The sequence below is a fragment of the Mus pahari genome, chromosome 14 (assembly GCF_900095145.1).
Source record: "Mus pahari chromosome 14, PAHARI_EIJ_v1.1, whole genome shotgun sequence".
NCBI lineage: Eukaryota > Metazoa > Chordata > Mammalia > Rodentia > Muridae > Mus > Mus pahari.
In genome coordinates, this window is record NC_034603.1 from 85,240,988 (window position 1) to 85,268,831 (window position 27,844).

Below are 27,844 nucleotides of genomic sequence, written 5' to 3' on the forward strand. Positions count from 1 at the left end.
TTTTTTTTTTTTTTTTTTTTTTTGAGACCCCAGACCCATTTCTTACAGGGAGATGTGTTCAGTGGTGGGACGGTTAGAACTGAAATCTGACGTACGTTAGTAAAAGGAGTGAGCCAAGAGCTGCTCCATAAAAGCTTCAGTTAAAGGTGAACAGAGGAGATGTCAGTTGGTAAAGCCCATGTTGGGCCTTGCTAGTGCTTGGCACAATTTGGCTTGCTGTCCTTTTGGGAATGACCATATAACTTGCCTCAGGCCAGGACATGTGAGCCAGGCCCAGACTTCAGGTCGGAGCTCGGATTGCCAATACTCTCGGCTCATTGCGTTCTGTTTTGTTTTGTTTTGTTTTTGAGACAGGGTTTCTCTGTGTAGCCCTGCCTGTCCTGAAACTCACTCTGTAGACCACCTGGCCTCAAACTCAGAAATCCTCCTGCCTCTGCCTCCCAAGCGCTGGGATTAAAGGCGTGTGCCACCACTGCCGGGCAGGCTCATTGCATTCTTTGCCTGCCTTGTCACTCATGCTGACACATAGCCTGGACTAGTGAGCTTACCTTTGATATGCCTGGAACAAGAGCATGACAAACACATGCTGTTGTTCAAAAACATCTTGGAGACCTGGTGCCTTTGCCCACACAGGACTCAATGGCCCTGCCTCACTGGCAGATCTGAGATGACTCTGTGTCATCTTCAGTGTCCTGGCTGGTTTGCTGTCCATGCCTTTTCCCGAGTCACCCTGCCTGCTCACGCACATGGCGCCACCTGGGTGCGGCTCTCTTTAGAGGTTTCTGTCAATGGGGCATGCTGCTCTCATCTGCTGCCAACGTTTGCCTGAAATTTGGAGTCCCTGGGTCTGAACCATAAGCAGTACCATCTCTGGGTCTCCAGACTGTGTTGTTTTGCTACGGTGGCTCTAATGGACTCCTGGGTAGCTTTGGCTGGCTTGGAACTTGCTATGCCACCCAGGCTGACCCTGCCTTGCACTTCCAGCTGCTTCTGCCTTCTCTGGAGCTGGGATTGTGGGGTGTGGCACCACTACTGGTACATTCCTTACTACCTCCCAGACATGAGATGGCTACTCTGCTTAGGAACTCACGGCCCACAAGGACTACAGGAGACTTGGCCTTTCAACAATCCATCGTGGGTTGTGAGGGGAGGGGAGTCATATTTCTCAATGGTATGTTCACTGGTGAATTGCCCTTGCTAGAGTAAGCCACCCCCCAAATTAAAAAAAGAAAGGCATGGAAGTAGGAGGGGGTTTGCTGCGAAGAATGTCAGAGGGAGCCTTGGGAGACTAGACTAGGGGGAATAGGAGGGGACATTTTAAAATAGGAGAGACGTTAAGAGAAAAATGACAGGTAGATGAAACAGAGGGGAGGGAGGCGGGGCAGGAGGAGGGAGGTAAGGGTGTACAGAGCTGCCACTGCACTCTTATATCCAGAGGCCCTCTCTGTTACAGCCGCCTGCAGAATCCCCAGCCCCGTCCCACAAGGCCTGGCCTGCCTCACCATGACGATCATGTCCCAGAGCTCCTTCAGCAGACGGACCTCCCTGTGGCAGGCCTTCAGCTGCTTGTAGTCTGGCACTGTGACCTCGAAGAGGCTGGCAGACTTGCACAGCGCCTCCATCACACCCTCCATGGAAGAGATGCTCTTTTGTTGCTGGGATGGGAGGAGAGAGGATGTCAATGGCTGCCCCAGCCTGAGTGTCCCCAGATCTGAGTGCCTCGCCCTGCCCCCATTCCTGCCTTCTTGGTCTCTTTTCCCCACCATGCCCCAGTAAATCTTCTCTGTCCTCTAGCAGCAGCTTGCCGCCCCACCAAGGGGTACAGTCCACCTGGTCCCTGCTTGACGGAGACCAATGCTCCAGCCAAGATGGCAGCCGCCCTCCACGATGCCCCTCACTCTGGATATAAGAGGAGACTCATTGGATGAAGAATTGAATTTGTGTCATGGGCACAGCTATGATAAGAACCCCATTGCCTCAGACCCAGGGGCATGACGAGGCCTTTCTCCAGGTCAGGCTCAGGCCAGGTCATGCTTCCCCTGGTTCATGTAGGATGTTGACAATGTGTGCAGAAAATACCAACCACAACCCCCTCCTCCCCTCCCTCCTCCCTCATCTCCTCTTCCTCCTGTTTCCTCCTCCGGGCTCCTGGATGTTCACAGCTGGATGTAGACTGCTCACCTACAGAGGCCCTCTATGGAGATGAGCTTAAACCCATCTCATTCGGCTGTATACAGTGAACCTGTGTCAAGGACTCATGTGTCACACTACTGTGCCATCACCTGGGTGCACAGTCCACCTAATGCCAGCTTTTCTATCCACATGTCTGTTCTTCGTCCCCGGAAGCCCCAGTTAGGTCACTCCCTAGGCTGTGACATATCTAGGCTGATTTTTATTCATTTGTTTTTTGAGATTGGGTCTCAGGTAGGCCAGGATGACCTAAAACTTTCTACGAAGCTGAGGCTGAAGCTGAGTCTGCCCTTGAACACCCGACCCTCATGCTTATATCTTCCAGGAGCTGAGATACCTGGTGTGTACCACCATAGACTGCTGAGTTTGTATACCTTAGTCCCTGCTGGGTTAATCTCCCAACACCCATTGCTTCTATACCAGATTTCTATCTTACTAGAAATGAGAAGCATGGGATTGCTTTAAGGAGAGAAAAAAGTGGGCTGGAGAGATGGCTCAGCAGTCAAGAGCACTGACGGCTCTTCCAAAGGTCCTGAGTTCAAATCCCAGCAACCACATGGTGGCTCAAAACCATCCGTAATGAGATTTGTACTTACATATAAGAAATAAATCTTAAAAAAAAAAAAAAAAAAAAGAGAGAGAGAGGGAAAAAAGTGGTGTCAAGATTGTGGCTCAGGGAGAGTAGTGTGAAATGGCCACGAGGAAAGGGAGAGCCCTGACTTTAAGAATGGGAGTTCAGAGTAGAGAGAGGTGAGGTGACTTGCAGGAGCTTGTGGGGTTCACGTCTGTGAGCTGAGGTCCCCAGGGGCTGGCCTCGGAGTGAGTTAAAGAGGCCTGTGGATCTCAGAGCTGACCTGGGCTCTGAGAACCTCTATGCCTGCCCTGGGAGGATCTATGCTGGCTTGGCAAGATGGCCGGGGCCATGGCCATGGGTGGACCTGAGCATCCCACGCTGACTCTAAACCCTTGGGCAGAGAGAACGGAGTGTGTGTGTGTGTGTGTGTGTGTGTGTGTGTGCATCCAAAACCTGGTGGCTGGTTGGATGGGAGCGAGGGAAGGACAAGAGTTAAGTCCAAGGTGACAGGAAACTTTTCATAGGCTGAGGACGCCAGCCTGAGGGGAAATGGCGGCCTGTGAGGCTTGTAAGATGCTTGCTTTTATGACAATGGGTTCCTAAGCACAGTGTGGCATAGTGGAGGCTGTGTGCCTGGGAGGAGGATGACTGAGTCTGCATGTCCACGTGGATGTCCGCCTGCACCTGCCCACGAGTGAGTCCCATTTAATCCGTGTTTTCGTTTGCGAGAGTAAAGGCTTAAGAAAAGACCAGTACTCCAAAGGGGTTCCCGGACCTCGCCACAGTGCATAAGTACCTTATTCAGGGACTTGTAGGGGTCGGGGTCACTGAAGGAGAAGGGGGCATCACGTCGGAACTTCTCTCTGAATTCATGCTGCTTGAGCTGGTGAGAGAGCGGGGTGGGGTCGGGGAGGGATGTCACACCATGGCTGGCTCTGAGCATCCCAGCATGCTGCACACTCCCGAGTGCTCCCAGCCCTGTCCTCCGCTGCCCAGCTCAGCCCAGGCTACCTCAAACTGCTGGCACTTTCGTCTCAGGATGTTAACCTCATTGGCCTGGAGGGGTGCCACATTCTGCTTCACCTGAATGGCCAGTTTCTTGGTGTTGGTCCACTGCTCTGGCAGCTCCTGTGGGAGGCGAAGGTGGGGCATGGGTGGGGGTTGTCATCTGCCTCCGTTTTGCCATTGGAGTTATTTGTTTTTTTTATAGAGTATTTAATACGTCTGAGTGTTTGCATGTGTGCAGTGCCCAGAGGGGTCAGAAGAGGATGCCTGAGCCCCTGGAAATGGAGTTACAGACAACTGTGAGCTGCCACGTGGGTGCTGGGTAGCAAGGCCTCGCCCAAGCCTCTGTCTCTCCCCTTTTAAAGCTCTCTGCTGTGACAAAACTGAAGGCTCGGGAGAGACTTTTAAAGTAGCACGAAGTGCTCCTGTTGTCCCCAGCCGGCCCCAGAATGGCAGAGCGGGAAGCCAAGTGCTGGGCCAGTCAGAACTTTCTCTACCTTTCATAGTGTTCATCAGCTGGAACCCATGCACGTGTGCGCATTGTGCACAGACTCACGTGATGATGCAGATGTGCACACTGTGCATGTATGTGCATATGGATATATGGATGCACATCTGCATGAGTGCCTAAGTGTGCATTTATGTGTGTGTGTGTGCATGGATGTGCCTGTGTAGGTGCCTTTATGCACCTGTGTGAGTGTGAACACCTGTGTGCACATTTGTGCATGTGTGCCTCCACACCAGTGTATAGTCTTAAGCCTTTTAGCCCAGGCAGAGGTCCGTGTATGTTCCACTGTCAGACTAGGGAACCTAGTATTGGGAAATATCTATCTATCTATCTATCTATCTATCTATCTATCTATCTATCTATCTATCTATTTATTTATTTCAAGACAGGGTTTCTCTGTGTATCCCTGACTGTCCTGGAACTCACTCTGTAGATCAGGCTGCCCTCGAACTCAGAAATCTGCCTGCCTCTGCCTCCTGAGTGCTGGGATTAAAGGCGTGCGTCACCACTGCCCGGCGGGAAATATTTAAAGAAAACAAGTGGTAACATGCAGGCCACTGAACCTTCCTGAGCAGGAAGAGACATTCCCATACAACCTGCTGTATGTGGCACCCTCATACCCCAGCTGCCCCCCTGCATGGCCTGGGAACCCCTAAGGACTGGTCACATGCTTCAAAGCCCTTTGGCTTCAACTGGATCTTGAACCATGTGGCTGGAGCAGGCACAGGCCTGTTGCTTGCGGTTCAGACCCAACCTTATAGCACAGGGTCACCCTGCTTACCACATGGTAGGGCCATGGGCCCGTGTGGCTCCTTGTCCCTTGTTACTCTTGAGCCATAGGTCTGGACAGTGGCTAGAGTTGGTACACACATGGATGGACGGATGGATGGACAGAGGGGAAGGGTGATATAGGGAGGGAGGGAGGGAAGCTGATGGGCTTGGGAAGAGATGGGAAACCAAGGAGCCAGGCACAGCTGGGGACTGGGTGGCTCCTTGGAGGCCCTCCAGAGAGACGCCCCCCATCTTGCTCAGTCACAGCCCAGTCGGCATGACAATGGCTGTCACGTGGGTAGTGAATGGCGCCCCTCTCTGCTCCAGTCTCCATCAGCGTTCACACCCTTCTGGAGTGAGTGACCTCCACATTTGGGGAGATGGGAGGCGTGGAAATGGCTTTAACCCCACAAAACCACCAGGAGGCTCTCGCCAGCCTCGGTGGCGACCACCAGGGCCCTCTTCTCCGGGAAGATTCTGTCTCTGGCCTCCATACCCCTAGGGATCCGGAGTCTCATAGGTGTCCAGCCTGTAGCGACCTGCCACAGTACTCCAACACAGCACTCCGGGACCCACCTGCAGCTTCAAGTAGATCTCCTCCGGCATCTCCTCCCCATAGCTCTTGAGCAGTTCGATGGTTTGCTTCAGGGGCTCAAACATGCTATCGGTGGCCACCTGCCTCTCCTTGACTTTCATCAGGTGCCCCATGACCTCCACCAGCCCGTCATAGTCTCCCTCCTTAAGTGGCTTCTTCAGGGCTGTTCGAGTGATGTTCATGAAGCTTTCCAGATCAGCAAGGCTGCAGGACAGGGAGACTCAGGTGAGGGGCTCCATCCTCCTCAGCCACCACTTCAATGTCATCTTAGCAAGGACACTCTATTGCCATGCAAGGCACCACCTGGAGAGGGGCAGCCACTGTCCCCCCTATGGCCCCCCTTGGCCTAGATGTCACAAAAGTATTAGCGTAGCCCAGGCTGATCCTTGAGCGCTATCTTAAAGCCACAGCTGAGAGCAGCCAGCCATCCAGATGGGCTCAGTTAGAGAGCATGCTTATGCTGCTGTCGGTGACCCTGTGCAATGGCTGGGCTGTCCCAGCAGCCTTCCTGCCAGGCTCAAGGCTTCAACACAGAACCTGACAGGCACTTCACTCTTCTGCCTGCCTTGCACTGGTCACAACACCGAACCACTTGCACCACCTCCTGGGACAGTGGTGCTCCCCCATGTGGCATGGTGCGGTAAGGCATGCTATTCTTCCCGTGACAGTGGTGCTCCCCCATGTGGCGTGGCGCGGTAAGGCATGCTATTCCTCCTGGCCTCACCAGGAGCAAATGTAAAACCTATATCACAAGCAGGCCACTGAACCACTAAGTCCGCGGTGCCTCTCCCAGGCTGTCGGGGAGCCTGGGGAACCTCAGATTTGCAGCAGCGGGCCGCGGCCTCACCTGTTGATGACGTGGTTGTTCAGGTATCGCTTGAACAGGAAGCTCCAGCGCTTGATGGTGTTGAGCAAGGCCTGCTTGAAGGGGCGGCAGTCACACTGTAGCCAGCCGTGGAAAACCTTGGTGTTCTCACATCTGGACACCTCCTCATACAGCTTCTCATATGAGTCAATCTGCCCAACACAGCCGTGGATTCCATCAGCCATGGCTGCGTGTCCCCCACGAGCCATCGCCGCCCCCTGTCTGGCTGTGAAGGGCAGCCAGGCAGACCAGGGTGCAGCTCAAGAGAGGCCGAGACCACTGTTACCTGTTTGCCCTGTCCCAACACCTCAGAGCTCCTTCTGTCCCACCTCTAGGAGGGGACAGATAGACAGAAGGGGACGGGATTGGGTGACTACAGTAAGGCTTCTGGAGCGGGAGGGGACTCCCAAAGGGCGCCCCCTGACTCATGGGAGCACCTGCAGACTTTGAGCCATCCCATCTTCCTTCTCACTGGTGTGGGGGAGGAGAGGGTTCTTTCTCATTGTGCCCAAGACCAATCTCGGGACTGGATTGCTTCACTTTCTAGATCCTCAATGCTCTGACACCTGAGCTCTTGCTGACCCTGAGGTCGATTCTTAGACTGCAGACCTCACCTGAAGCTGGCCTGAGTGTAGGGCTCCCAGCCACCCCTTATCTGTCTCTTAGGGACTCATCCTCAGGATCAGTCCTCTGTCCTACTCACCACAGGATGGGACACCAGCTAGCTCAGCATAGTGCCCTCACCTGACCCAACTGAAGCCATTCACACTCCAAGCCGGGTAGACCCTGCTGAGGCCTCTTCTCTCCCTGGCTGCCTCTCTGGGACAGTGTTGCTCCCCCATGTGGCATGGTGTGGTAAGGCATGCTATTCCTCCTGTGACAGTGGTGCTCCCCAATGTGGCATGGTGCGGTAAGGCATGCTATTCCTCCTGTGACAGTGGTGCTCCCCCGTGTGGCATGGTGCGGTAAGGCATGCTATTCCTCCTGGCCTCACCAGGAGCAAATGTAAAACCTACATCGCAATCAGGCCACACAACTTTCAAATCAGGCCTGGGGGTGGGTGGGTGGGAGGGGATTGTCTACCAGAGGATGCAGGAGGTGACCCAGGAGGACAACAGGACCGTACACACCTGCTGCTGGAACTGAGCCAGGGTAGGTGGTGTCTTGGGGATGGTGTCGTCTGTCTTGGTGTCCAGCTCCTCAGGGGTGGGCGCGTGCCCGAAGATGAGGAAGTTCTTCATAAACTCTTGAAGGTCATCCACCCAGAGGTAGGAGTACCTCTCAAAGGAGTCCTGGTACTCCTCAGCCACCTTCATGGCCCCAATGACCAGGCTGGACACTTCCTCCCGCATCTCTATGAGGTCTGTGATATCCTCCAGGTTGGTCTGCCGGGGTGGGAGTGGGGACAAAGGTTGGGTCATTTGCCTTCATGAGAGACAGATTTGCCCCCGGCCTGGAAGAGCATCCTTCTGTGGATGCTGAGCGTCCTGAATGGAAGCAGGGGGATGTCTGTCAGTGTGCAGCACCCCCGCCCACCCCTGAAAGAAGATTTGCTAAGGGTGGCTCTGATCTGTCTGGTCCCAAGGTAACTTGGGTGTCAGTTCATCCATTCTGCATTTGCACAGACCCTGGTTGTGTGCAATGTGCTGGTATGGACAAAGGGGACACAGTGGCTCACATGGACTGTTGGGGAAGGGGGTGTGTGTGTGTGTGGACATTTTTAAAATAACAAACCCAGAAAACTACCCTCCAGTTAAATCTCTGTATACACGTTATCTACGGTATATGCAAATTGATTGAACGTACACTTGGTCACTTCCAAGGCCTTTAAAATTCCTCAGTATATTCTGTTCAGATCTGCAGTTCAAACTCACTTCCCGACACCCTCCTGCTTCTGGCTGGCAGTGCCATGGAAGGCGATATTCTGTTACAGTAAATATATATTCTATACATTTACCCGTTTCTGGTGACTTGTACTTTTATTTTGATCTTGATGCCTTTCCCCCTTCATTAGCTCTCATTGTACACATTTAATCTTCTAATAAAAATGAGGGAGAGGGGAGCAGCCACAGAATCCAGGCATTGATTTGATGGAGGTGGCTAAGGAGCACAGATTTGGGATGTCAGAGAGAGACTGACTCTGGCTGAGCCCTTGGCTGTCCCGTCGAGCTTGGTGGCTCTCTAAGAGGGGCAGACTCCCTCATGCTAGCAAGAGTTTTTGTTTTGTGTTGTTTTGCTTTATTAAATTTTTGTTATTGTTAACTATTCCTTCCTTCCTTCCTTCCTTCTTTCTTTCTTTCTTTCTTTCTTTCTTTCTTTCTTTCTTTCTTTCATTTTTAAAGATTTATTTATTTTTTATGTCTGTGAGTACACTGTAGCTGCACAGATGGTTGTGAGCCTTCAATGTGGTTGTTGGGAATTGAAATTTTAGGACCCCTGCTCACTCTGGTCAACCCTGCTCGCCCCAGTTGGCCCTGCTCGCTCAGTCCCTGCTTGCTCTGACCCAATGATTTAATTATTTATTATTATACATAAGTACACTGTAGCTGTCTTCAGACACACCAGAAGAGGGCATCAGATCTCATTACAGGTGGTTGTGATCCACCACGTGGTTTCTGGGATTTGAATTCAGGACCTTAAGAAGAGCAGTCAGTGCTCTTACCCACCATCTCACCAGCCTGCTTTACTAAATTTTTTTAAAAATTATTTTTCATTTATGTGTGGGTTTGGGCGTGGTGTGTCTCTCTGTCCCACCACAGAGCCCAAACCCACACCACAGGAAGGATTTCTGGCAAGGCCGGGACTTCACTTGCGTCCTTCTCAGAGCCCCTGTATGCGCATGTGCAGTGTCTCTTGGTTCTAAGGTTGACATGCCACCTGCTCCTCTATGCCAAGGCTCAGGCATCTCTGCACACCACAGTCCTGTGGGTACAGAACAGATGGAGTGGCTCTGCCCAGGTTTGCTCCATCCTGTAAAGAATGGAATCCACCTTTTGGAGGAGACCTGCCCTTTTTAATGGCTAATCCAATGGGGGGCAGGTTAGGGACCTGGCTGGGGACCACCCCTGTCTGGGAAGGTAGATCATATACCATCCCCACCCCTAGAATTCCTGCCTTTCTTTGGCAGGCTCCGTGAGCTGACCCACCATGAGTCTGGACTGAGTCTGCCCACCTTTTGGGTTCCTGCTCAGAGGGGTTTAATTGTTTCTTTTTCTTCTTTTCCTGAGGGAGATTTGAGCTCAAGTAGGCCTAAACCCCATGCTAAAACTTTGGGGGTCTTTCCCCTTTCTCTAAAGACTCTCCACGCCAGCTGGAGTCTGGTGTTACCCCCACCCCCTGACACCTCATCTCGAGTTTCATGGCCGTTTTCTTCTCCTCCTCTGGTCTCCACACAGCTGCACAGGTCCTGGGTTGCCTGCCCTGAGGTTTTCCCTTCTGACCCCTGCACAGTGTCTTGTCTCAGAGTCTGCCTGAGTCTTTTTGTTGCCCCCGAGCTTCTGTTTGTGTTGTTCTTAAATTCCTTTATTAATGAGTGAGCCCTAAGAGGGAACACTGGGGCTCCCCAAGATTTTAGGCAACACTTTTTTCCTGTCTTTTCTTTGATTGGCAGAGAAAAGGAGCCACAATCTTGTACCTAAAGCAGGCGCCAACCCCACAGTGGCCATGTGAGCTGCGGGCTGTGTATCCCACGGGTCGGCTCTGAGGGTGCTGAGGGGACAGGGAGGAAGGCCCACCCAGTCAGTGAAGGACAGCGTGGTGGCATCAGGAGGGCCTCCCACGGCCACAGAGGGCAAATGTGCCATGTGTGAACCTGTAGTTTGCTGGTCCAGACCCTTCTAAAGTGAGCTGTGAGGAATGGAGGCGCCGGGGATGTGGTTCCAGCATGCTGGTATAAAGCCTTCTGCTTGGCTGGTATTTCACACTAACACCAGCACTTCTGGTCTTGACATGTGGTCAATTCCAGGAGGCTACTGAGGTCAGAATCCTATTTCACGTCCACGGCAGAGTCAGAGTGGGCTGAGCAGAGTGACTTTCTATCTGGCCTGCATAAGGTGGGCCACTGCCTAGGGCTTCTCTCCTGGGGTTTTCCTGCAAGGCCACCCAGTTCCCTAGGTTCATATGGTTTTAGACAGGTGCCCTGGGTCACACTGAGTCCTCTGCTCTGATAATGTCACATTATCTGGCCCCTCCTTTTTCCGGCTCCTAGCTCCTCCGGACTGATCTACCAGTATCCCAACGGGTGCAGCTCTCAGATTCTCAGCTGCTATGCTGTGTGTGCAGCCGGAGCCTTTGGGAAGTAGCCCGTGGCCCAGATGTCTGACCCTGAGCACTAGGTACCATGTCAGACTCAGTACCATTCCCAGACTGAGCATCAGGGAGAAAGCCCACTGAGCCCCAGCACTCACTGCTCTCTGCTTCCTGACAGCAGATACGCTGTGACTAGCCACCTCACACTCTTATTACCAAGTCATTCCCACCATGGTCAACCAAACTGTGAGCTCAAACTGTGAGCTACAATGAACCCCTCCTCTTTACAGTTGCTGTTCTCAGGTGTTCTGTCTCAGCAGTGAGAAAAGGAACTCATCTGAACACTTGTCAAGACTCCAGAAGAGAGGAAGGCCAGATTCGGGGGGTTGGGGGTAGGGATCAGGCCTTTGGGCCTGGGGACCCAAGGGGACAGCAACCACAGACTGTCCCATTCTGAACTGTCATCATCACGCCCTGCAGAGCTAGGCCAACCGAGCTGGTGCCCAAGTAGGGAAATGCCAAAGGATGGTAAGAGATCAAGACTGACCTTGTAGTTCGTTCTGCCCTTGGCCAGGCGAGGGATGAGCCTGGCCACATTGTAGAGGTCATTGATCAAGCCCTCGATCAGTGACAGGAAGCCGCTCTCGTCGCCCATCTCCAGAGATGGGTTGTAGGTCAGACCGTCTTCATCCAGCTCCATGCGGATCTCAAACAGGGGAGCGACGCTCTCCTGAAAATGAGTTCCTGGGGGCTTAGCACCTCGGCTGATACGGAATGATGCTTGGGTTGCCCACTCCAGGATCTGGCTAATGTGTAGCTATCTCCTGCTGGTGCAGACCAGCAGTTCAGACCACTTCAGCCAGATGCACAGTCATGGGCCCAAGGCCAGCCAGGAGTTGGCTGGGGAAAAGAAGGGGTCGGAGCAGGCAGATCACTGAGCTTTGTGCTGCCAATCACCGTAGAGTCACTTCACATAAAACCAGGGTCACCCTTTCAGAAGGTGAGACAATGGCTGCCCTCATGACTTGCTCAACGAGCCCTTGTATCCCTGCATGGCTGCAGCTGGTCCATGTCGTAATGCCTCTGGTGAGGCTGCAAAGCGACAAGATACCAACTCCATCTGTCAGGAGATTTACTCTGGGGCTCTTCCCACTATACCAGTTGCCTCTCCAGTTATGTGCTATGGCCTGCAACTGGCTAGACTGTCCTTTCTTTGACCACCTCAGACTCAGGTCCCATCATAGCTGTGGCTAAACAGACTCTGAGCATCCCAAGTTCTCTACGATGAGGAGAGCTGTTTACTCCTATTGAGAGGTCCTACAGGGTATGTAGGTGATCAGCCATCACAAAGGATGCTCATGCTTTTCTGAACACTAACCTGGAGGCTGCCTCCTGCCAGGGGGCTGCTAGGAACTCTCTGACAGTGTCAACACCTTTGTGGTGTTGATGGCCATTCCCCTTCTCTGCTGCTGTCACTTTTACCACAGACATTTAGCAACAGTGTGGGGTTGCCTTGTGAGTGTATGGTTGGGAGCAATGCCTGCCTGCACCAGCAGAATTTGCAAAGTCTGCAACTTTGTCATGGCTGTGATTGATTCGAATCTCCCAATGAGCCCATATGATGGGCAGACTTCTGGTCACAGGGGTGGACTCTGACTACAATGGACTTGAGGCTGCATGTTTGTACTTTTTTTGCCTTTTCTTTTTCTTCCATGGAATACTGCAACATAAAGACTTGCTCCAGAAGGGCCCCTCATTGACCTTAGACCAGGAGCTGCACAGACTTCTGTTGTCTGTAACTCACCCAGACTCAGGTATTCTGCTATAGCAGCCAGAAACATGCTAAAGATAATTACAGACCAATAATGGAGATGTGTGCCAGGTTCACACATGACCCATCTGCCCTCTGTGGCTGTGGGAGGCCCTCCTAATTCCACCTCTCTATCCTTCACTGACTGGGTGGGTCCTTGCCTTCTCTTACTAACACCATTTGGGAACTTTTATATTACAGTATAGAACTGATATGCCCCCAGTGTAGTAGTGTTTGGAGAAGATGGGGCCTAGCGAACTCTGACCTCATTGGTGGGCCAATCTGTTGATGGATTTATAGCTTCAAGAGTTTGGGGGGGGGAGGCACTGGGGCTGAATGGTAGACATTGTAACAAGGCACTGGGGCTGATTGGTACACATTGTAACAAGGCACTGGGGCTGATTGGTACACATTGTAACAAGGCACTGGGGCTGACTGGTATACATTGTAACAAGGCACTGGGGCTGACTGGTATACATTGTAACAAGGCACTGGGGCTGACTGGTATACATTGTAACAAGGCACTGGTACTGACTGGTACACATTGTAACAAGGCACTGGGGCTGACTGGTAGACACTGTAACATGGTGCGGGTCAGGAGGGCATCCTCCCCATGGGGAACACAACTCAGCAGGACTCCCTAGCACACCTTGCATACAGAGAAGTGAAGCTTAGCTGCTGGCATTGCTGGCAAGAGCCCCCTCTGCCATTGCCACAGGAAGAGGTCTGGGGTACCTAGTATCACCTGGCAGTAAGGTGGGAGCATTTCCTCAGATCTGCTTAGGTACTCTCCAGGGCATTGGGGTTATGGCAGATCTCGGGTGATTGGCTGTCCTGATAGCCTGGGATTGCAGGACCTTTAGTTTTAAAAACCAAGGCAAGCTAGCTACCACAAACAGACTTTAATTAAGTCTGTTAATCCATAAAATAGCCCCACTCTTCTATCAGGCAAATCTGAAGTGTAGATTCCACACACACACGCACACATGCATGCATACACACATACACATACATGGTAACTTACATCCATAGTCATGTTGTCCGTTAAGTAATTTAGTGATTTGCGGATGAAGTGGTCAAACTCATCTAAGACCATGGCGTCAATATAGTTTACATAATCCTTCCAGGACTGGCTGGTTGTATCTGCTCTGAACAGTTCTGCATTTTCCTGCACACAGAAGCACAGCATTGGCTGTGATTTCACTGGTACACCACTTAGCTCTCTGTTTAACCTAACCCGTGAGTGATAGGCTGCATCACCCCTGTGCCTTTGTCCTCTTGGTTTACAGACACTCAAAGCAGATGTTTTAAGCCTCTTGAATATGTTGAGCTCTTTCCCCTAGAAAGCTTCGTGCACAGGGCTTCCTGCCATTCCTGGAAGACAAGACTTCTAATCTTTTAGCTCTCAGCTCAGGTATCACCTGAGCACCCACTATTGGTCATGGGTAGAGATTCCTATCCCTGCTCCCACCCACATTTTCTTTAGTAGCCTGCTGTTTATGCCATGGTGGTACAAGTGTCAACCCTCATCTTGTCTTTGGTCTTTTTCTTCCTTTGATGACCATATTTGTAACAAAGAGCTTAGATTATCCTTTCTGCGATTGGACTCTGACACTGACAGTATCTGGGACAGAAGTGGTAAAGGGCTCAATGCACTGGGGATGAACAGATGGACAGAGGGGTTGATGAATGGGTCAACAAATTGTTGAATGGATGAGTGGGTGGGTGGATGGGTGGGTGGATAGATAGATGGGTGGATGGATGGGTGGCTGGGTAGATGGATAGATGGGTGGGTGGATGGGTGAATGGATAGATGGGTGGATGGCTGGGTGGCTGGGTAGATAGATAGATGGGTAGATGGGTGGGTGGATGGATGGATGGGTAGGTGGATGGGTGGAGGGGTGGATGGATGGATGGGTAGTTGGATGGGGTAGATGGGTGAAGGGGTAGATGGATAGATGTGTGGGTGAACTGATTGATGGATGGATGGATGGTGGATAGATGGATAGATGGATGAATGGGTGGATGGATGGATGGGTGGAAGGATGGGTGGGTAGATGTATGGATGGGTAGGTGGATGGGTGGATGGATGGTGGATGGGTGGATGGACAGTGGAAGGGTGGGTTGATGAATACATTAAGTGGATGTCAGGGATGAATAAAGAGGTAGATGAAAGGAAGGAAGGATGGATGGATAGATGGAGAAGTATGTAAATGTTGGGAGGAGGACAAGTGTATGACTCTGTAAGACACTGAGTGCTAGAACATGAAGATGAATGTAACTCAGCTTGTATTCTTAGGCAAAGGAGACAGAAGTCAGAATCCCAGGTAACTTTAGTGTGGGGCAGAAGAAATGGTTCAAGTGGCTGTCACAGCAGTGGATGGACATGGTAACAAAGCCAGGTACCCTGACAACTCTGTCTTACTGAAGTTAGGCACCCGGGCAGCATGGTCGCACTAAAGCCAGAACAAGTGAGGCCGCTCTCCTTGGCTCTGGCCCTCCCCCACCTCAGCTTTGCTCCCTCTGCTAACTTCTACCAAAGACAACCACGTTCTCTACAGTTAAGCAGGTTCATGTCCCTCTGCACACAGACAGACATGTGCTGGCTGGGACATGCCACGTGCATACATGTGAGGGCTCCTCAGGTCTCATGTGTCTGTGTCCACACTCACAGGAGGGGAACCCATGAAGGATACGCGTAAGCTTGTAGCAGCCTGTCCCTATTGGCTTAGGGTGAGATGTCACCAGCACATATGGACTTTAACGCAGGTGCGGGTGGTGCTCTGGCCACCTTGGGATAGAGCACAGGCGTGTAACAACAGGAATCTGGCTTTGAAGCGGCTCTTGGGTCAGGTCTTAGATGAAATCTAACCGACTCTGTGGTCATCAGAACCCTTCTGATTGGTCATCTTAATAAAATGTTTGGCCACTCCTCTTTTCTCTTCCCCTCTATAAAAAGCAAGCAGCTTCCAAAAGACCCCTGGAGGGCGGTCTCCTTACCGCAACCATGGCTTGGATTCTCACACCAGCGTCCTTGACCGCAGCGTAACGCTTGTTCAGGTTGGCCACCCTGCCATCCAGGTCCAGCAGGGCCTCCTTCTTGTTGTCCTTCCTTTCAAACAGGGGGTTGGCCGACCACTCCTGGAGGGAAACCATGGCCCTTTCAGGGATGGCCCACTCGGTCTGGATCCTCCACCGTGCTCTCTTGGGTGTGAGCCTCCCTGTGTCTCGCCAGGCTGTACCCTGGGAGCTGTGAGCACCTGTGCAGAGCTCCCTGAGGGGAGTTCTTGGGGCGTGAGTGTGCCAGTCAAGGGAAAACTGAATTCAAAACACAAGACAGCCACAAGCAGTGGCTTTATTCCCCCTCTCGCAGTTTTAAGTTTTGTTTTTATGTATAGGTGATGTGTGCACGCCTGCTTGTCTGTGTGTGTGCCACACGTACAAAGTGCCCATAGAACAGAAGAGAGTGTTGTTGGACTCCTGCTGGAACTGGAATTAGAGGCAGCTGGGAGCCACCCAGTGTGTGTGTTGGGGACAGAACCCAGGTCCCTGCAGGGGTAGCGCTTGCTCTTCTCTGAGGAGCCATCTCTGCAGCCTCCCGGTTAGTTTGTTCTCATTGTCGGTTTGCTTTGAGGCAGGGCCTTTCAGTACACCCCCCAACAGGTCTCAACCTCAGGGTCCCCTACTTCAACTTCCTGAGCACTGCAGAGTTAATATAGTGACTCATAGCCACCTTCTCCCACCACACATGTCCATCTGCGTGATTGCTTTAAGCATATAATAAAGTTATATAACAGAGTTTTTGGGAGAAAAGTTTTGGGGCTTTTTTGGTTTTTTGTTTGTTTGTTTTTGGTTTTTTCGAGATAGGGTTTCTCTGTGTAGCCCTGGCTGTCCTGGAACTCACTCTGTAGACCAGGCTGGAAGATATTTTTTAAAAAAAAACGCTTTCTAGTCTGGGGAGGATAAAATGCTTGCTGTGCAAACATAAGGTCCTCAACCCATACCCCAGCACCCACGTAAAAGCTGGGTGCTCTGGTGTCTGTCTCTAAGCCAAATAGGGGGCTGGGGGCTGGAAGTAGGAACAGCTGGGACTCAGTCAGTCTAGTCAACTGGTGAGAGTCAGGTTCAGGAGACCCTGTCTCAAAAAGACAAGGTGGAATGCTACTGAGGAACACACCTGTTATTAACCTCTGTTCTCCACATGTGCACACAGGGATAAACACTCGCATGCACACACCCCTACACACATACAACTTCCTTTTGAACACAGAGTCACAAGTGTTTTATAAATTAAGGCCACTGAAACCCAGGATGGAGGCTCGAGAAATGTCCCTTGGCTGTCTGGAAATTTGAGGTCTTTTACTCCCAGGGGCTGACTCTCCTCTCATCAGCTGTGCTCCGCCCATCTCTTGCCCCAACTTATTCCTAACACAGCCAGGGTTCCGTGCAGTCTGCTGGCTGTAACAGGCTGGAGTAGAGTGGGTTCTGCCAAGTGACAAGGCTCTTTCTGCTCTGGAAGCATGCTGACGTCACACAGAGCACTGAGTGGAGCGGTTCTCTGGCTGCCCACACAGGAGCCCCCGCTGGAGGACTCTGCATGGCCCCCCGCGCCTCCCCCCCCCCCCCGCACCTTGCCCTCGGCAGCCTTCTCACCTGCATGGCCTGGGTGATCCCTTCTACGTTTTGCTTGGCTTTCTGGATCCGGTTCTGCAGGTTGTGCAGCATCTCCCGCATCTCCTGGATGTACTCAATCACGTCTGCGATGCAAAGGTAAGCAATCTGACCCGAGGAACCCAACAAGACACACGCTTTTCTTAGGCGCCCTCAGTGCTTCATGTGGTGGGGCAGCCCCTGCAAAGGGCTCTACTCGGTCTACCACACGGAGCAGACGTCACTGTTGTGACTTCTCTGGAGCGAAGTGGTGGTGCTCGTTCACAATCGGCCACTATGGTGGTGGTGGGTCTCCTTCACTGCCCAGGGTGTGGGTCCTGCCTCACCTCAGGCTCCTGAGATTAAGCCCCTTCCCAACTATGAGTGAACGAGGAGGAGGAGGAGGCAGGGCACCTGCACAATGCTGCCAGGGCCTCATGGAGGCTGGGAAAGAGCTGTGCCCTGTGAGGGAGGGTAAGGGAAGAGAATGGAGCCTCTTTCTGCAGGCAATGTCCAGGGACCCACATGCTGGAAGGGTGGCTAAAGGCACAGCAAAGGTCTCAGGGGGAAGAAAGAAGCATCGTGTGACTCATCAAGACTCTGAGAGCACACAGGGTGGCAGGAGTTGCCTTGTTTGCTGGTGGGAGGGAGGGGGAAGGAGACCCGCCATTTCCTGTCCTCCCCCCTCCCAGCATCTATCTTGTCTTGAGCAGCAGAGACCATATGTCTTCTCTACTGACTGGCTGTGTGCAAGTTCTAGACACGAAGAAGGCCGGGCCCTCCAGGGGCCGGACCCCTGGCAGCTCCCCGGGGTATCCTTGCCCAGGTCTGTGAGTGACATGGGTAAGATGTTGGATGACAGCAGTTCCTGCAACTCTCTGGAACCTGAAGGCAAACCTAGCTCCCCAGAGGGCAGGCGCTGCCTAGTCAAGACCCTCAAACAAAGGAGGCCTAGGTACTTTCGCCATTCCAGAACAACGTGGTCTCAGCGCTCAGCAGCTTCACATCAATCGCTTCCAGTTCTGACCTGATCAGCGGGAACTCCACATCCTTCACCGTAGTCTTTATCTGCAGGAGAAATGGCGTGGAGGTAACGGTTTGGGTTCCAAATCTTGATTTTTTTTTTTTAACTGCTTAGAATTTAATAGCGCTGAGGACCCATTTACAGACACCACCGACCCTGCTGTGATCACTGCTGTTTATCTGCGAGTTGCGTTCCTGGCACTGCAGAGGCGGCTCAGTGCTTAAGAGCATGCATCCCTCTTCTGGAAGGGCCCGAGTTCAGTTCCCAGCACCCATGTGCGGTGGCTCACACCTGGATCTCCTGCTGCAGAGGAGCTCCTGCAGGGGCGGCTCGTCCTGCCACTTTTCTCATTTTTGCTACTCGGTGCTGTCTCCAGGAGGCAGGTTTGAGTACATAGGCAGCACATGTCCCTGCCCTCGACCGCACCAGCTCACCTCATTGTACCAGCCAACAATGAGCTCCAGGTTGCCCACGAACTTCCGGAAGGTTTCATTCTCTGAGTAGAGCTTCTCCGCACTCTCTGGAATCTCTTTCTGCTGCTGGAAGTTCAAATATTTCACTTCTCTCAGGACTGCCACTAACTAAAGGGAAGAGCAGGGAGCCCGTCAGAAGGTGACCTCAACCGTGGGTCCCCGCTGCCCCTGGCTTCTCACAGTCAAAAGCCTTCGAGGTAGGTGGGTGGGACGCGGTGCTTGCTGGTGGGTGGGACGCGGTGCTTGCTGGTGGGTGGGTGGGACGCGGTGCTTGCTGGTGGGCTCTGGGTGGCTTCTTCACCCTATGGGATGGATCCGAGCCAGGGAGAGCTTGCCATCATCATCATGGGCCGGTGATGTCATCAGTCTCTTATCTCCATCCCCCGCCCTGGACCCTTGAGCGGTTTTCTCAGGCGCTTCCCCTCTCTCTTCTTCTTTCTCTCTTCCCTCACACTTTGTCTGACCCAGGGGATTGATGAGGCAGCCAACAGTGCTGACCCCAAAGCTATTCTCATCAAGGCTTTGGTGCCTTCCTGCAAGGCTTGGCCCAGGTCTGAAAATTCCATCTGCCCTGTTCCCCCAGCCCTGTGGTGACTCCCTTGTCATCTTCCCTTCTCATTCCTTTGCCAGGGGCACCTGACATCACCTTTTTTGTCTTACCAGCTGGTTGTTGTCTCTGTACCCCCCAGACTCTGTGTCTCAAAATAAAAGTAAAAGGTCTGGGTATTTAGCTCAGTGGTAGAGCATGTACCCGGTATGTGTAAGGTCCTGGATTTGGTCAGATCAAATATTTCAAAATGAAGACTGTCTTAAAGCCCCTCCCACTGGTCGGGATCATGGACCAAAGGGCCTCTTGTGTTGCTGACAAGGACTCTATACCATTGAGCTAGACTCCAGCCTTGAAGATGTTTCAAGCATGCTACTGTTTCGCCTATACATTAACCACTTAAAAATAGTCAACAAACCTGTAGGTGCCTGTAGCACACACACACACATGAGCACACACATGCATACATACATACACTCAAGCACACTCAGGAATGTGCACATATACACACATGCACACACAAGTATACACATGTGCACATACACATGCACACACATACATGTGTGTTCAAGCATACTCACGAACATGTGTGCATATGCGCACTCAAGCACATACATGCACACACACAGGTACACAGAGCAACCTCCGAAAACACAGAGCTCACTTTTGGTGGTGGAGTCAGCCTGCAGTGTGGTGAGCTGGGGCTTTCCCCTCCCTCTCAGTCCACCCCCACCAGACCCCGACAGGGGACACACCGCCTTGCTGAAGTTGACTTGGATGAGGCTGGTGTACGGGTCACGCTGGATGAGTGGCTGCCCCAGGTTGAAGTGGCAGTCCTGGTCCACACCCTCCACCCACTGCTGGTATTTCTTCTGCCGGCAGCTTTGCAGCAACCCCATCATCTCGTCGTACTTGTCGTAGATCAGCTTGGCCTCCACACTGGACATGACCCTGGGACAGAGTGGGGCAGGGTAATGGGGTAGAGTAATGAGGTGCCAGGCTTCATGCTGACATCACCTTCTAGGTCTGTTTAATGTTCCTGTCAGCTGCTGCCAGACCTCAGGGTGCTGAAGCAGGCTCTCAGCTGCCTTCCAGGACGACAGAGTGAGTACACTATCAGATGTGGGCCACACGTGAAAATGTGGTATCTGAGTTCTTAGCCTGCCAGTATGGCCCCATGAGCTGAAGGAAGGACACTAGGAGGACACATTGCAGTAACCCCAACTAACCATAGCTCTGTTTGGAATTCATAGCTTCCTTTCCAACTTGGGGCCGACTAGACTTTCATAAAGTCAGCGTGATCCCTGGGTCCCACAGAAAGCCCGCTTCCCCAGCAATAGCACCCATCTGTGCACGCCCTCGGCATCCCCGAGTTTGCTGAATTTGCTGCACAGTGTCCTCCCCCTCCCCCACAGTGTGCCCTGGAAATCCTGCCAAATGCGGGTCTAGTGACTCCTTCACTCTAGCAAGCATGGGAGATAGCCTCTTTGCTCCCAATCAGATGGACTTGGGTTATTTCTATGAGGCTAGAGGATGGAAGACACAAGCTGGGCCAGCTCCCTCCGAGCTCCAAGGATACCTGGGCTGCCTGGGGGGCCCTTCCCAGCCTGGCCTGGCACTCACGGGTGCTCGATGTGTTTCAGGTGCTTCATGGACACCTCAAGCCTCTCCTGCAGCTCCAGGCTCCACTTGAGCTGCCCAGACACGGGGGACATGTTTTTGTGGATGGGTGGTATCTGGCCGTCTTCGGAGGCCGCCATCTGGGCATCGTACATGAGTTTGGCGTTGTCAAGCTCCGTATTGAACATCTCCAGCATGACCGAGTACCTGGGTACCACCTCGACAAGGATCAGGGGTCGTTCCAGGAGGCCCCCGCACATGTACAGGAGCTGTGGAGACATGGGGGGAGGTGTGCCGTCGCCAGTCCCTGCTGCTTTCAGCCCTGTCCCTGGCGTTGGCCCCAAGGTGGGGGTGATTTGACAAAATGAGCAGGGCCAAACTTCAGGACTAAAGAGACATGAGCCTGTTTGTTTGTTTGTTTGTTTGTTTGTTTTGGCATCAGGTTCTAGGGAAGGAAACTAACTTTTATCTTCTGCAAGTGGGTGGTCACATGAACAATGCTCTGAAACTTTCCAGGTCCTGTGTGACTCACTGCTGACAGGGAGACCTAATGTGTCAGGGTAGCCTCACTCGTCACACAGGGATGGCTGGAGGGGATTCCCAAGGGTCTCCCCGCCCTACGTTTTTTGTAAAGTAGGATTATCGTAAAGTGAGAATTTGGAAAGCGACTGAGAACGGAAGTGAGTCTCGAAGGAGCAGCCCTGGGGTAGACCAAGGCTATCATTCTGGGATGACAAGGCTCCACCCCTCAATGGCCCACCTGCCTCTCACAGAAAAAGAGCTCAAGACACATGGGCCCTCCTCATGAGGGTGTGGGGCTCAGCTCCCTCCAGTGTGTTCTTTGTTTGCTCCTGTTTGGGGCCTGAGAGACTGGGGGTGCGTATGGTGTTTCTTCACGCCTTGCTCAGCGGCGGACCAGACACTCCTGTGTTTTTCTGAGTCTTTTTCCCCTGAGGTGTATGTCACCACTAACTTTGATTATCAACTTGACCATGAACTAGCTCCTGCCCGGGTGTGTGTATGAGGGGACACCTGAAGAGTTAGCAAGACTCACCGCTGGTTGTCCCATCCTGACCCTTCCAGAGACCGGTGCTGTACTTAGCCATACCTAGGCACTGGCCATGCCTGTTCCCCCCTGACAGTGGCTCCCACTTGCTCAGGCTAACTCAGCAGTGGAACCCATGGCAGTGGGGGAGATAGCAGAATGTCTCCCCTCGCACTGCAACACCAGATGAAGCTCCCTTCCTGCTTCAACAAGTGTCACTCAATAAACTCGAAGGGTGGAGATGACGTTAATTTGCATATTATTTGCATACATTACTCCTTCACCTCAGGTCCCAAGCTAAGCAATCCCAAATGTCACCCATCCCTGCAGCTGCATCCCAGGGGCTCCCAATGCTTCTATATTCACACATATAGGAGCAGAGGTTGCACCCAGCTCTGCTGGAGAGAGATCTTGGTGCTCCGCTGCCAGAAAGTTTCTGAGTCTCCAGCAGAGGTCAGGAAACACAGCTCTGACAATGTGTCCATTGCCCTGGGGTGCCCAGGCCCCCCCCGACTGTCTTCACTGGGGGGTATTCCCTACTGATATATGGATGGCCAGGGAGCTGACAGACAGGCTTGCTGGCCCTGCAGTGATGGGTGACGTTGTTCACCTACCTTTGCGGAAGACTCAATGCAGTTGCAGTCGTCAAAGGCTTGGCAGAAGATGGTGGCCAGCCTCCTATCCAGGTCTTGGATCTTCGTCTCAAAGTCATTGTAATCATCATCAAAACTCTGACAGGAAAGGAGACCGGACAGGTAGCTGTAGTAAAACCGTCACCAGGCTGGGAGGCCTCGGGATTAAGCGAAGTGTCGATGGGGCTAGCTGCACAGCTCAGTGGTGGATTGTGGACCTAGGGTTGGGATCCCCAACACTGCCACCTCCCCGTCCCTGACCCCAGATCTTGTCCATGCAACGGCACAGGGACTGGAGCTTCTATACTTTCAGTGACAACCTATTAAAGTTCTTAACTCTCCAGGACTACCTGTCGCTCAACTCGCCCACCATCACCCTACTCCCTGCCCAGACTTACAGAGTCTCCAGGGTCCAGAGGGTCGTACTTGCACTCAGCAAAGACCTTGACCAGTTCGAAGACCTCATCGTAGATCTGGGTCACCAGGTTCCCCAGGATGTTGCCCCGCACACCCCCCAGCTCGATCTTCTCCAGCTTCAGAAACTCAATGGCCGTCTTGTAAAGGTCCTAGCACGGGGCAGGAAGAGGCAAGAGTTATCAGCTCAGCCCATTCGTCCACAAGGATGACATCAAGGGTCCAGGGACCTTATAAGTCATCAAGGAGAGCCCTCGAGCAGCACACTTGGGGATGCCACCGCGGAGTGCACATGAGGCATGCAAAGGGCATGTGTCGGGTACGTTCTTCAGTGCCCGTGTGCTTCACAGCCATTTCTAGAACAAGGAGCAAAAGGATGGGGGTGGGGGAGGGGCAACTTCTTCAGGAATCACCTCTGCATTGGGAGCTCCTAGGGTAGGGAGGAGGGCAGAGGGCGGTTGGGGAGGGGGATGGAGGGAGAGACAGAGGGAATGAAGCCTGACATCTGGTTCAGGCCCCATGGTGGCCAAAGAGGCCCTCTAGATGCTCTGACCTCCACCCTCCTCAGGTCTGGAAGGGACTAGAGTGGTCCCAGGGTCTCTCATGCTCTGGCTGAGCCTCAGGTTCTCTGTCCCCCTGGAAAGCAGTCCACACTGAGAGAATCTGGTTCCATGGTGGACGCTGGCACCCCATGTCGGGGAACTTCCATGAGGAACCCCACTGCCTAGCTTTTCCCAGCTGTCAGTCCATGGGAACTCCTTCCCTGAAGATAAACAGTTCAAGGTCACAGTCTCGACTCCATTCACTCAACTGATACTGGTGGCGAGATATTCTTGTTTCCCCAACAGGGTCCCCAGCCCTGAGGACAGGGGGCATCACCATATCTGTACTTCACCCTCTTCCTCCACGCCGTCATCGTCTTGAGCTTGGGTCTCAGCTCAAACTGGCCTCAAACTCACTACATAGCCGATGTTCTTCATGTTGACCACTCTATGTCGATAGATGAGTTCATCTGGAACTCCTTGTCCCCCTCCCTCTGCTTCCCACATGCTGGGGTTGCAGGTGCCCCACTCCATTCAGTGTTGCTGGAGGTGCTGAAGAGGCACACACCCTACCCACTGAGCCACAGCCCCCCTTGTCCTTCTCCTTTTAATGCATTGAAGGTTTCACCCGTGAAATTAAAAACCAGTTGTCACCTTGTGCAAAAGATTCTAAGCGAGAAAGCCAGGTGAGGTAGGGTGAGGAGAGGGCTTGACCGGTGGATGTGACTGCCTCGCAGACGTCGGGACTTGAGGTCCCCAGCACCTACATACCAGTCCCGGCATGTGTGTGTGTGACGGTGCTCGAGAGATGACTCAGGGGTCAGGAATGCTTGCTGCCCTTTACAAAGGACCTGGGTTTGGTTCCCAGCACCCACAGAGATAGCAGCTTGGAGCCATCATTAACGCCAGTTCCAGGGGGATCTGATGTCCTCTGGCTCTGTGGGCACCTGGTGTACACGGTGCATATGCATACTTGCAGGCAAAGATGGTCATACACATAAAAAAACATCACTCGCTCAGAACCCCAGCACTGTGAGGGAGGAGATGGAGGATGGCTGGGGCTTGTTGGCCGCCAACCTTCCTCTCAGTTGGGAGAGACCCTGCCTCAAGTGGATAAGGCAGAACATGGTAGAGCAGGACACCATCTTCTTCTGGACTATAACCCGGCATAGGAGCGCATGCACCTGCTCTCACGCGTGTGTTCACCACGAACATATGGAAATTACACCGAGGGCTCCTTGTATTACTCCATCGCTCCTCCATAGGGAAACCATCTTGATGCTTTCTTGGATTTTCACTTGACATGTCACACACAATGTTCACACACCCAACACACATGACACACACACATACGAGACGCACACACACACATGACACTCATACATACTCATGACACTCACACACACACATACATACCACACACACACACACACACACGACACTCATACTCATGACACTCACACACACACATACATACCACACACACCACACACACACACACACACACACACACACACACACACACGACACTCACACACATTATGCTCACACATCGATCCAAAGCCTTCCGTCGTACTGATTTTGTGCATAAACGCTGCCTTTGGATACTGGCTTGCTGACAATGGTCACTGTACTGTCTGGTGACAGCACTAGAGTGGAGGGAGAAGCGGCTGCCAGGCTTAGACACAGAGGTGACCTCAAGGACAGGGTTTACCATTCACTTAGATTTTTGTAACTAGGAGACAACTGTGGGTTTGTTTTTTCCTCCCAGTGATGAGGTGACAGTACCTCTGAGCCCAGCCCTGGGAGCCTCTTCTGAGGGACTTGGAGGTGAGAAGGAGTGGGATTCAAATTTTACCTCAATGGTCTGCACGCGGTGGAAGAAGGAATTCATGCGGGAGAAGGCGAGGGACGAAGGGAATTCCCACGGCACGGGCGGCCTGTCCTTTATGATGGGAGAGGAAGAGAGAGGAGGGTGAGTGGCCAGAGGCGGCCATGGTTGCTGAGGCCCAGGCTCCACGAGCCCGCAGGTACCTTAAAGAAAAGCTTCATGTTGGCACAGCAGAAGTCGTAGGCGTGGAAGAGCTCCTTGAGAACGCCCACCGACAGGGAGATGTTGTTCAGGACCTCCTCTATCTCTCCCTGCAGGCCCTTCAGCACCTCGTCCGGGCTCAGGTAGGTTCTAGTCTAGACGGAGGGAAAGACGGGTAACCTAAGATGTCCCTGACAGCGTCATCTGGCGGGCATCCCTCTCAGAGTGATCCGGACACAGCGCGTGCTGGAAGAGGGCCAGTCCGCCCAAGACCCCTCTCCAGTTCAGGCTACAGCAGACGAGGGACCATCAGACACGGGAGACACATGGCGTTTTCTTGGTCCTATGGATGGGCTACAAGCAGGATTTTTTTTTTTTTTTTTTAAGATTTATTTATTATATGTAAGTACACTGTAACTGTTTTCAGATACACCAGAAGAGGGCGTCAGATCTCATTACAGATGGTTGTGAGCCACCATGTGGTTGCTGGGATTTGAACTTAGGACCTTCGCAAGAGCAGTCAGTGCTTTTAACTGCTGAGCCATCTCTCCAGCCCCTACAAGAAAGATTTTAACATGTTTTGGAGGCCTGGCTTAAGGTCCTTCTGCTTGTGCTGGCGACTGCCCTGACAGTAATTTTTTTTTTTAATTTATTTATTATGTATACAGCATCTGGCCTACATGTTCGTCTGCAGGCCAGAAAAGGGCATCAGATCTCTTTACAGATGGTTGTGAGCCATCATGTGGTTGCTAGGAACTGAACTCAGGACCTCTGGAAGAGCAGTCAGTGCTCTTAACCACTGAGCCATGTCTTCAGCCCCTGACAGTACCTGGCTGAGTGCTGGGGTACTGGGGGGTTCCCAGGACAACTGTCCTCCTCCCCGTCCTTTCCTTCTTGCTCCTGATGGGGTACTAGCTAGCAAGGCACCCTGGGGGAAAAATCTTTGCGAGCCCACCCCAGGCTTGGCTCTGGGCTGAGGCCTGAGAATGCCCAGACCTAAGGGGAGTGGCGCGTGGGGGTGGGGAGAAGACCAGGCTGGGGCTATGCGGCACCATTTCGATGATCTGGTTGCAGAACTCCCGGAGGATGACGATGACCCTGGAGGGCGTGTTGTAGTGCTCGGAGGTGGCCCAGATGAAGCAGATGGTGCTCAGCACCTTGACAATGTAGCTGGGGAGCTGGGAGAGACAGCCCAGATTGCTGTAGGGGGTGAGCCTCAGTAGGTGTGTCCCCGACTGCCTCTTCCCACAGCTAGCCCTGGGACTCCAGAAGAGGAGGGATCTGTGCTGGCAGAAGCCAAGGACTCTGCAGTGCCTTGTGCCCACCTTTCCCACCCACCCAGTTGGCTTTCCCTTATCAACACACCATGGTGAAGTCGGTCTGCTCCATCTCCTCCAACAGGATGCGCAGGGGCTTTAGGTATAAGACGATGTCATTGGCTTCCTTCAGCCCTGGCATAAAGGGACAAGGGACAGTCTTGAAGGGGGAGTCACTGAGAAATGGGGGAGTTGTAGGGTTTCAGAGTCATCCCAGGAGTGGGCTGAGGAACTGCTCATTGGGTGACATAACTCCCTGGGGTTAGCGACAGACAGTCCACACAGCCATCCCTTGTATGTCCATTGTGGATTGCGGTATCTGGCTCACCTTGGGTGACGTTCATGTAGACGTTTTGTAGGGCTGGCCAGTAGCAGCTTTTGGCTTTTTCCAGGATCTCAACTATCTTGTTCACCTTGGGCCTGTTTAGCTAAGGGCCAAAGAACCAGAACCAACCCTCAGGCGAGGGAGCCCAACCGGCGGGCGCCCCAGTGGGCCAGCGAGGACTCAGCTGCTGGGTGGAGTGAGGCTTTACCTGCTCGTGGATGCACTGCAGGTTCATGAGCCGGGCGTCCCAGAACTCAAATTCTACCCGGGGCAGGGGGTGCAGTCCGTCCAGCAGGGCCTGAGCTGAGTCCTTGCTCAGCACGTCCCGGATTTGATGGGACCAGTCGATGATGATTGTCTCGATGGAGTGCAGGAGCGAGTTGTCCATGGAGGAGGGGATCCTGCGGAGGGCAAGGTCAGGATGATGCTCTTATGGACACACACACACACACACACACACACATGGATTCCCTTGCTAATGAGGGGGAATCCACCTATCCACTGCCTCCCACCAGCAGCCTACAAGTAACCAAATCCCGAAGCCACCACAGCCACTGCAATCACCACCACATCACCGCCATCATCACCACCACCACCACCATCACCACCACCACCACCACTGTCACCACCACCATCACCATCACCACCACCACCATCA

The 27,844-nt window shown here is 52.8% G+C and overlaps 1 protein-coding gene across 2 annotated transcripts in view; it reads right to left on the reverse strand.

Moving 5' to 3' along the window:
• Dnah17 (dynein axonemal heavy chain 17) overlaps positions 1–27,844 on the reverse strand; it is a 103,781-nt gene that overhangs the window by 73,300 nt on the left and 2,637 nt on the right. Inside the window, exons 3-25 of one of the 2 annotated variants that reach the window (XM_021213637.1) lie at positions 27,395–27,587; positions 27,190–27,289; positions 26,911–26,996; positions 26,598–26,723; positions 25,548–25,700; positions 25,372–25,458; positions 22,956–23,123; positions 22,540–22,656; positions 20,884–21,149; positions 20,016–20,211; positions 18,675–18,821; positions 18,176–18,284; positions 17,220–17,323; positions 15,567–15,707; positions 13,591–13,734; positions 11,304–11,486; positions 7,639–7,893; positions 6,491–6,660; positions 5,625–5,847; positions 3,776–3,892; positions 3,561–3,647; positions 2,787–2,801; positions 1,503–1,628 (exon numbers count right to left, since the gene is read on the reverse strand). In XM_021213637.1, the coding sequence (XP_021069296.1) occupies positions 1,503–1,628; positions 2,787–2,801; positions 3,561–3,647; positions 3,776–3,892; positions 5,625–5,847; positions 6,491–6,660; positions 7,639–7,893; positions 11,304–11,486; positions 13,591–13,734; positions 15,567–15,707; positions 17,220–17,323; positions 18,176–18,284; positions 18,675–18,821; positions 20,016–20,211; positions 20,884–21,149; positions 22,540–22,656; positions 22,956–23,123; positions 25,372–25,458; positions 25,548–25,700; positions 26,598–26,723; positions 26,911–26,996; positions 27,190–27,289; positions 27,395–27,587 (3,313 nt within the window). Of the gene's footprint in view, positions 1–1,502; positions 1,656–2,786; positions 2,802–3,560; positions 3,648–3,775; positions 3,893–5,624; positions 5,848–6,490; positions 6,661–7,638; positions 7,894–11,303; positions 11,487–13,590; positions 13,735–15,566; positions 15,708–17,219; positions 17,324–18,175; positions 18,285–18,674; positions 18,822–20,015; positions 20,212–20,883; positions 21,150–22,539; positions 22,657–22,955; positions 23,124–25,371; positions 25,459–25,547; positions 25,701–26,597; positions 26,724–26,910; positions 26,997–27,189; positions 27,290–27,394; positions 27,588–27,844 lie in introns of both variants that reach the window. The other variant, XM_021213638.2, reaches the window with a different exon arrangement.